Below are 10,449 nucleotides of genomic sequence, written 5' to 3'. Positions count from 1 at the left end.
GGGTGAACAAATTACATTTGGGCAATTGACAAATAAAGAGGGCATGACCATGCACATACATATTATGATGAGTATAGTGAGATTTAATTGGGCATTACGACAAAGTACATAGACCGCCATCCAGCATGCATCTATGCCTAAAAAGTCCACCTTCAGGTTATCATCCGAACCCCCTCCAGTATTAAGTTGCTAACAACAGACAATTGCATTAAGTATTGCGCGTAATGTAATCAGTGACTACATCCTTGAACATAGCACCAATGTTTTATCCCTAGTGGCAACAGCACATCCATAACCTTAGAGGTTCTTGTCACCCCTCCAGATTCACGGAGACATGAACCCACTATCGAGCATAAATACTCCCTCTTGGAGTTACTAGCATCAACTTGGCCAGAGCATCTACTAATAACGGAGAGCATGCAAGATCATAAACAACACATAGACATAACTTTGATAATCAACATAACAAGTATTCTCTATTCATCGGATCCCAACAAACGCAACATATAGAATTACAGATAGATGATCTTGATCATGTTAGGCAGCTCACAAGATCCGACAATGAAGCACAATGGGGAGAAGACAACCATCTAGCTACTGCTATGGACCCATAGTCCAGGGGTAGACTACTCACACATCACTCCGGAGGCGACCATGGCGGCGTAGAGTCCTCCGGGAGATGAATCCCCTCTCCGGCAGGGTGCCGGAGGCGATCTCCTGGATCCCCCGAGATGGGATCGGCTGCGGCGGCGTCTCTGGAAGGTTTTCCGTATCGTGGCTCTCGGTACTGGGGGTTTCGCAACGGAGGCTTTAAGTAGGCGGAAGGGCAGGTCAGGAGGCGGCACGAGGGCCCCACACCACAGGGCCGCGCGGCCAAGGGGGGCCGCGCCGCCCTAGGGTGTGGCCACCTCGTGGCCCCACTTCGTCTCCTCTTCGGACTTCTGGAAGCTTCGTGGCAAAATAGGACCCTGGGCGTTGATTTCGTCCAATTCCGAGAATATTTCGTTACTAGGATTTCTGAAACCAAAAACAGCAGAAACAAAGAATCGGCACTTCGGCATCTTGTTAATAGGTTAGTTCCAGAAAATGCACGAATATGACATAAAGTGTGCATAAAACATGTAGATAACATCAATAATGTGGCATGGAACATAAGAAATTATCGATACGTCGGAGACGTATCATGGCTCCCCTGCTCCGCAGCCACCTCCTGATGGGCTACGTCGACGGATCCGAGCCATGTCCTCCTGATCACATCGGCGTCCTGCACAACGGCATCATGCTGCCGCAACTCAACCCAGCCCGACAGCGCTGGAACCAGCAAGACCAAACTATCCTCTACGCCTTCGTCTCCTCCATGACGGAGAGTGTTGTGGGCATGGTGTTGTTCGTCTCCACTGCACGGGAGGCCTGGGAGACACTTGAAGGAGCGTTTGCATCAACCACCATTGCCCGCTCCTCCGGAATTCGCCAACAGATGGTGGATCTGAAGAAACATGATCAGACCATGACGGTGTACTTTCATCGCATGAAGGCCCTCGCTGACCAGTTGACAAGCATCGGCCATCCATTGCGCGACACGGAGCTCATCTCCTATATCATGGGAGGTCTTGACAAGGACTATGATCCCCTGTACGAAGTCGTCAACGCCCGCACCAATGCCATGCCAATCTGTGACCTCTTTGCACAGCTCTGCGCCACGGAGAGTCGGATGTCCGCTCGGCGTGCGGAGACCGGCACCATCCACTACCTTGCAGCACACGGAGCTGCCTTTGGAGGCCCTCCGGTCGCTACCTATGGCGCTGCTGCTCCTGGGGCCCCTCGTGGATTCAGGCCGCCTTATCGGTCTCCCTCGCTCACGTATGCACCGCAGCCACGACCTGCTCAGGCACCTGGTGGATCCGGCAAGCAGCGGACAGGACGCGGCCGTGATGTGGTGTGTCAGCTGTGTGACTACCCCGGCCATGTCGCATCACGGTGCTACAAGCGCTTCAACAAAGTGTTCCTTGGTGTAGGGAACAATGGCAAGGACACGGAGAAGCAGCTCGCTATGGCTATGGCAGCCTCTGGTGGAGCTCACGGTGGACAGAAGCACATGGTGGACCGTGCCTGGTATGCCGACTCGGGTGCCACGCATCACATTACCCACGAGCTTGACAGGCTCACCACGCAGGAGCCATATCATGGCACTGATCAGGTCCACGCTGCAAATGGAACAGGTATGCGTATACATAATATTGGTCATGCACTCCTTCCTACTCCATCTTCGAAACCACTCAATTTGAATCGTGTCCTTCATGTCCCTGATGCCACTAGTAGTGTTTTATCTATGAGTATACTGTCCCATGATAATAATGTTTTTATTGAACTTCACCCTTATGATTTTTTTTGTAAAGTATCGGGACACGAGGGAGCCCATTCTTAGAGGTCATTGCCGTGGTGGTCTATACGAGATTAAAGCTCCAATTATCAAGCAAGCACTCAACAGTGTCAAGGTGTCGCGGAATACGTGGCACAGTCGCCTAGGTCATCTAGCTTTACAAGTAGTTCAACATGTTCTCCATAGACATGATCTTCCATCCATAGGAGAGTCAAATAAAGTTACTTCAGTTTGTGATGCATGTCAACAAGGGAAAAGTCACCAGTTGCCTTTCTCTTTGTCTACCCGTGTAACACAATCTCCCTTAGAGATTATATATTCAGATGTGTGGGGCCCTGCCCAGAATTCTATTAGCGGACATCATTTTTATGTAAGTTTTGTTGATGCTTACAGTCGCTTTACTTGGCTCTACTTGCTTAAACACAAATCTGATGTCTATAATGTATTCCTTCAATTCCAAAAACATGTTGAACGTCTTCTTAATCGAAAAAATCATACATGTCCAAACAGATTGGGGTGGAGAGTATGAGAAACTCCATCCCTTCTTTCATAACCTAGGCATATCACATCGTGTATCTTGTCCACACACCCACCAACAGAATGGCACTGCTGAACGCAAACATCGACACATTGTTGAAACTGGCCCCACCTTGCTTGCTCATGCATCCTTACCTTTGCATTATTGGAGTGATGCTTTTGCTACAGCATGTTTCCTCATAAATAGGCTTCCTAGTCGCACCATTGAGATGAAGACACCACTTGAGCGTCTCCTTCGAGAAACACCAGATTATACCTTTTTAAAGGTTTTTGTGTGTGCCTGCTGGCCTCACCTTCGAGCATACAACAATCACAAACTTGATTTCCCTCGAAGAAATGTGTTTTTCTTGGTTATAGTTCCTTAAATGACTTCATGTCCCATCTAATAGAGTCTATATCTCTTGTGATGTGATCTTTGATGAAAATCACTTTCCCTTTGCCAACATGCCTCATTCTCACACGTTGCCACCTATTTCTGAGTCCTCATTACTTACAGCTGACCAATTTATGGATACTGCATCTGCTCCTTCTTTGCTAGCTAACCATGGTGCAGGGACATGCCGAGCTGCTCGCCTGGAGGTTCTCACGCCCGAAGCAGTGATGCCTGCAGCTATCCGTGATCCAGACGATCACGTCGATCCACCAGCGCCTGTGCATGGCTTGCATGGCGTGGCCTCGGGCTTCCCTCCGCTTGGCTCGGCCGAGCCGGCCTTCCCCGACACAACGAATCCTGAACCTGCCACGCCTCCCTGGTCTTCCTCACCGGGTACTGCCGTGGATGGGCCGCCATCACTAGCTGGGCCTCCGCCGCCCGCTCCTGGCTCGGTATCACCAGCTGTGCCAGAATCGCCTCCTGGCTCGATTTCGCCGGCACCTGCACCTCCAGAAACAACTGCTGCTACTCCTTCTGGGTTGGTGACCAGGTCACAACGTGGTATTGTACAGCCGAAAGTACGCACCGATGGCACAGTTGCATGGAGCTCAGTCTTGGCACAGTTTGCAGCATCCAAAGATGCAGCTGAACCCCGTGATTATCGAGCAGCTCTTGCTATTCCGCATTGGCGAAGAACCATGGAGGAGGAATTCTCAGCATTGCAGTGTAATGGTACTTGGACTCTTGTTCCACCGGTGTATGGTGTTAACTTAATTGACTCTCGCTGGATCTTTAAGGTCAAACTTCATGCTGATGGCACCATTGAGCGCTATAAGGCACGTCTCGTTGCAAAAGGTTTTAAGCAACGGTACGGCTTGGATTATGAGGAGACATTTAACCCTGTTGTTAAGCCTGTCACTGTACGGCTGCTGCTCTCTTTGGCTCTCTCCCGTGGCTGGCATCTTCGTCAGCTTGATATCCAGAATGCCTTTCTTAATGGTTTTCTTGATGAACAGGTGTACATGAGACAGCCCCCTGGTTTTGCTGATCCTGATAAGCCTGGTCACTACTGTCGCCTGGTAAAGTCTCTCTATGGGTTGAAGCAGGCTCCTCGTGCATGGCATGCTCGACTCAGTTCAGTACTTGGTACTTTGGGGTTCTCACCATCTGCTGCTGACACTTCACTGTTTGTTCTTCGGAGGGCTGATGTGACCATCTACTTACTTGTGTATGTGGATGATATTATTGTTATTAGTTCGACTGCTTCTGCCATTCCCAGGTTAATCTCTGCGTTGAGAGCTGAGTTCTCCGTTAAAGATCTTGGCGTTGTGCACTACTTTCTGGGGATTGAGGTTCAGTCACCTTCTTTGGGCAGTCTTATTCTTCGACAGCGCAAGTATGCCCTTGAGCTTCTTGCGCGTGCTGGCATGTTGAAGTGCAGTCCTGCTACTACACCTATGTCCTCCTCTGAGCGTCTCTGCACTGTTGATGGTGATGCTCTGTCACCAGAAGAGGCCACTCAGTACCGCAGCATTGTTGGTGGGCTGCAATATCTTACAGTGACACGACCTGATTTGTCCTTTGTTGTCAACAAGGTGTGTCAATACCTCCATGAGCCTCGCACTCCTCATTGGTCTGCTGTGAAGAGTATTCTTCGATATGTGCGGTTTACAGTTGAGAGTGGTCTTCGGTTCTGGTTCTCTCCTTCTACACTGTTGTCTGCATTCTCTGACGCAGATTGGGCAGGTAATATGGATGATCGGCGATCCACTAGGGATATGCTATATTTTATGGGGGTAATCTGATCGCCTGGAGTGCTTGCAAGCAGGAGACTGTGTCCAGATCGAGTATAGAGTCTGAGTATAAAGCTTTGGGTAATGCTACAGCCGAGCTTATATGGGTTCAGTCATTGCTACAGGAGCTAGGTGTTGTTCAGCCTCGACCCTCCAGTTCTATGGTGTGACAACGTTGGAGATACTTATCTGTCAGCCAACCCAGTTTTCCATGCACGAACGAAGCACATAGAGGTGGATTTTCACTTTGTTCGTGAGTGTGTGTGGCAAAGAAGCAACTACAGATTTGATTCATATCATCTAAGGATCAAGTTGCTGACATCTTTACAAAGCCACTTCCGTTGCCATTGTATAATCATTATAGGCGCAATCTCAACCTTTTGTTATCGGCTGAGACTGAGGGAGGGTGATAGAATACGTACTTTATATGTACAGGTGTATTATACCTAACCGGTTGTAACCATTTGTAACTCTGATCTATATAATGAAAAGGTTTTGGTTGGCCCTTGTGTGCCGAACCATCCCACCACATCCTATTTTCCCTCTAGGTTTTCACTTTCCTCACGAATCGATCACAACGATATCTATAAATAAAATCGTCACTTCCGTTTTTTCTCCATTTTTCAAAAAAATGTGATATTAAACATGTAAGTTTGAATGCCAGCAATGATATATGCTTAATTATTCACAAGAATTAGATCATCAGAATAGGAGAATCTGATTCCAAAGTCTGTATCAGTCGTTAGTATACTATAAGAATGGTGGACACTGGTGTGTGAATATGATATGAAGGTGCACACATGCAATATATTGTGTTAACCAAATCCACATTCTTCTAGTACAAGTAGGTGCACATATGCTATACATGTCGTTTTGGACATTGACGATTCCTCTTACAAACAAATTTGAACATTGCTTTTCTGATGTGTATATGTCAATAGGAAATACTAAAAATTTATAGTATTGAGATATTTTCATAGAAAATAAAAATTACTATCTTTATTTTAGCAATGTGCAATGTTTTACATATTTTAACGGTCAAAGCAACATAACTAAGCATCACTTGTAGGAGTTTCCCCAACTAGCTCATTTTGAACCTATTCAAGTTGCACCGACCTTTCACTTGTATCCCTTCCACTTTGCTCAAATCCGTCGATTACTGTTTCAGGAGAACCTTTGGCCCACACGAAGTCGATTAGTGGAATATACTTGGGATTTCTATTTTCGTGCCCTGAGGTCCTTAGTTGTGCTCAACTTTCCCCAGCTCCTTAGTTTTTCCTCAGTTTTCCCCAAGTCCTTGTTTGAAACGCGCAGAAGCAGCTCAGACGGTAGGATTCCCGTTTAGTTGACCGTTCCATGATGACGTGTGGGCCCACATCGCGTCGGGCTGGTAGAAAGGGACCGCGTGGGACAGGACGAGATAGCGTTTGGTTCCACGTGAGCAGGAGCTGAGTTTTGTCTCTCTCGGCCCAAATTGGCATTTTCCCTTTTAAGAGTACCTTTTCCGCCTCCTTCTCTCTGCCTTTTTTCACCTAATTAGTACTCCCTCTGTCCCATTCTATAGTGCATATAGTTTTTTGGTACGGAAACTAGCGCAAGAGTATTTTTTACACAAGACCCCTAGCTGAACGATTTGAGATCAATGTAAAATTTGGGAAATCCATATCTTCCTAACTTACCATAACAAATTTGGGAACTGGACGATTTGAGAGCTGAACGGGGAGGGGGTAATTGACAAAAACCTAAGCTACAACCTTATATTCTGAAACAAATGCCAAAAATCTATAGGCACTATAGAAAGGAACGGAGAGAGTATCAAATCTAGAGAAGCTTGCATTTCTGTCTTTCTTCAATTATTATTTGTGCCTTTTGGCCCTCATTGTTTGCCCAATATGGCAGCAAATCTAGTAGGGAGCCCAATCTAGTACTCCATCTGGTCCATATGTATGTAGTTAAATCTAGAAGCAAATCTACAGGGAATGTACGATAAATTCACACGGTCATATAGTAGAATAGGGATAGATAATAGGGATCCCTCCCTAGATAATAAGCTGCATACAACAGCCAAACATAGTAGGTTCAAGGTTCTTCACAACACCATCATACTAACAACATAACAACAAGGGATCCCTAGCTAACAACAAAGGGATCCCAACAACATAATGGAGGAGGCAGCATCAGCACACGTCCAGGACTCCGCCTACCCCATCTGCCTCTGCCTCCACTTGTTGCTCCCCTTGGGAGCCTTGGGCTTGAGCGGAGGCATGCGCCCGGCGGAGATCTCCACCCGCTGGATGCTGCGGAGGTGCATGCCGAGCGCCATGTGCTTGGCGCGGAAGGAGTGGGGGTTCACCGACGCGCCGACCTTGGGGTTGGTGTTGCCGATGTTCTCGACATGCGTGAGGAGACAGTTGAAGTCAGTGCCGCCGAGCCTCCTAGTGCAGAAGGGGCACCTGTAGACACCCTTGGCGAAGTAGGAGACGTACTGGCCGACCTGCAGCCTCCGCAGCATCTGGCGAGTCTTGATTTCATGGTGCTCGTCGTCGCTGCCGATGTCGCTGCCAGACAACTGATCCATATCAAACGAGAACTATTAGTGAATGAGTTGCAACGATGACGAACGTGCATGATAACAAAGTTAGGAAAAACAGAGGCAGCCTCAGTTAGAGTGGACACGATTATATGTCTACAGGGATGTAGTCAGTGAACCAAAGCTCATGCACAACAAATTTATACACAGAAATGGTTCGTTGAACCCTCCCTGTAAAAATCTGTGCCCACCGATTCATCATAGGCAAAGAAACAGATTCCAGATCTGAACTTGAACACATTCCAGATTATTTGCAAAATTGAACGGTTGATATCTTTTGATTCGTGCATAAAATAACTAATTGAGATCCTACGATTACTTGCATAAATTAACTGATTGAGATCCCATTATTACTTGCATAAATTAACGGAACGGCCGAACCCCAAATTTTAAACGAAATCAAGGAGGGATCAAAGCAAAATTGAATAAAATCGGCGCAAATATTAGCCCAATACTCATCCATCCAAAGATCCATCTACACCAGCAAAAATAGAGTTCAAAAAGGAATGAGGAACAAAAAAGGAAGCAAACAGTAGTTACCTCGTTCCATGCGTCCTCCATGGAGGTGTCGTAGGGGTTCGGGGGCGGGACGTACGTCACATACTCGTAGGTGTAATATCCAGGCGGGATCTGACCGCGACCGGCGGCAGCAGCCTCCGATGCACCGGCGGAGGTGGCGGCGATGTCCGTTGAGGGGATGGCGGCGATGTCCGTTGAGGGGACGGCGGCGACGTTCGTTGAGGGGACAACGTCGAAGAGGGAGGCATCGCGCTTGGAGGCATTCTCCTTGTCCATCTCGCCGGCAGAGGAGAGGGAGAGGGAGAGGGTTTTTTGCTTTGGAGAAGATGATGGAACGTGAGAGAGGCGGCGTTGCGTGGGCGAGTGACAGTGACAGAGATAGTGGGAGGAGGCGTCTATAAAGGCGAGGGGTGGTTAATGCGACTCGCGTCCTACGCGTCCACCGCTGCACGTCTTGGACTTCTGCAATGCGACACGCGTCCACGATTGCACGTCTTCGACTTCTGCACCGCAACCCGCGTCTACGCGTCAACAATTGCACGTCTTCCATTTCTGCCCCGCAACACGCGTCCTTGAGTCTAACCCTGGAAATTTAGATATACTCAGGTATAACTCGAGTATTATACTAGCATTTTTTGTGTGCTCAGTTTTCCCCTTGAGTGCTAATACTGGCTAGTGCAATATGCTCAGTTTTAACCTCAAGTAGCTGGTCAACAGATAGTCAACAAATGGGATTAACTAGTTAAATGAGTCATTTAATGTGCAAAAAATTCCGAAAAATAGTGGCACATACTCATGGAGTCTTTACCACAAACTGCCAGTTCTCAAAACATAGATAAATCATAGATAAATCAAGTTTTACCACAAATTGTCACTTCTCAAAGGCCTTCTCAAATCATCTAGTAGCTATGAAGGTGCATGGTTTTCCACAATAAGCCCTTCCCAAAACAGGTTTCTCCAAAACATACTTTGTCTAAATAAGGCCACAATTCTCACACTCATGTATATTTGTATTGCAAATAGTTTGAGATAGGCCAAGATGGGTTTCATTGTACAAAACACGCATTTTACATTTTTTAAATCTCATATTTGAATCCCTTAGTATATTTATTACATAGGTGCCCTTGGTTTCTTGATACTACTCAGTTTTGCCCTCTCCCTCCACAAATTCTCTCACACGTGCAACATTGCCCTGATTGGTCTAGCCCATGTCACGCGGATCGTGCCCGCCGACCATTGATCGTATGATCTAACGGGCAGGATAACCCCTCTCTCTCTCTCTGTCGGCGGTTACCTTCCATTCTCTAAGTATGCTAAAGGGCGGTTTTCTTTATTCATTTTGACGTTCTAAAAATTATAAACTCTTTTAGGCATTACTTTTCACGCAAAAAATGATAAATCATCACCGATTTGTTGTAGCCATTAATTTTCACGCAAAAAATGATAAACCATCACCGATTTATTGTAGCCATTAATTTTCACGAAAAAATGATAAACCATCACCGATTTGTTGTATCCATTACTTTTCACGCAAAAAATGATAAACCATCACCGATTTCTTGTAGCCATTACTATTCACGGTAAAAATGATAAACGAACCAATCTATCTATCTCTGTATTTGAAGTTTGGAAGGGTTCATCATCTACTTATGTTAACTTTCGAGGTTTTGACCTGAAAACAAATGGGTATTATAAAGGGAAATAAAAGTTCAAAAAAATGTAAAAACGAAACAATCTACCTATCTTTGTATAGACGATTGTCTGTATGATTTTTGGGGTCATTTAGAGAAGGTAGAAAAAATCCCATTTGAGAAGATCGGAAAAACCTAACTTGTTACAAAAGCTGGTTTCAGTGAGACCTAACCAAATTTGGCATACATTATGCCATATCTATAACAACAAGGAATATCTAAAAGGGAAATTTTCACAAAATTTGAAATTTAGGGCGAAAATGATGCCATACATGATGCTATTTTTCGAGGTTTTGACCTGAAAATCAATTGGGTATTATAAAGGGAAATAAAAAGTTCGAAAAATATAAAAACGAAACAATCTATCTATCTATGTATAGAAGATCAGCTGTATGAAATTTGAGGTCATTTAGAGAAGGTAGAATAAATCACCTTGTTAGAAAAGCTGGTTTCAGTGAGACAAAACGGCATGCGTTTAAGCAAAGTGATTTTTTCGAACATCTCCAAATGACCCCAAATTTGCCATACGTGTAACAACAAGGAACCCTATCTAAAAAGTGTCAAAA

General features: G+C 45.9%; 1 protein-coding gene across 1 annotated transcript; it reads left to right on the top strand.

Moving 5' to 3' along the window:
- Positions 1 to 1,183: 1,183 nt before the first annotated feature.
- On the top strand, positions 1,184 to 5,253 carry LOC139838983 (uncharacterized). The gene is made up of 4 exons (XM_071829002.1): positions 1,184 to 2,219; positions 3,456 to 4,885; positions 5,028 to 5,036; positions 5,119 to 5,253. The coding sequence occupies exons 1-4, from the start codon at positions 1,184 to 1,186 to the stop codon at positions 5,251 to 5,253; spliced, it is 2,610 nt and encodes an 869-aa protein (XP_071685103.1).
- The last annotated feature ends 5,196 nt before the right edge of the window (positions 5,254 to 10,449 follow it).

Source organism: Lolium perenne, chromosome 4 (assembly GCF_019359855.2).
Source record: "Lolium perenne isolate Kyuss_39 chromosome 4, Kyuss_2.0, whole genome shotgun sequence".
NCBI classification, from domain to species: Eukaryota; Viridiplantae; Streptophyta; class Magnoliopsida; order Poales; family Poaceae; genus Lolium; species Lolium perenne.
This window is presented reverse-complemented; position numbering and strand designations above follow the sequence as displayed.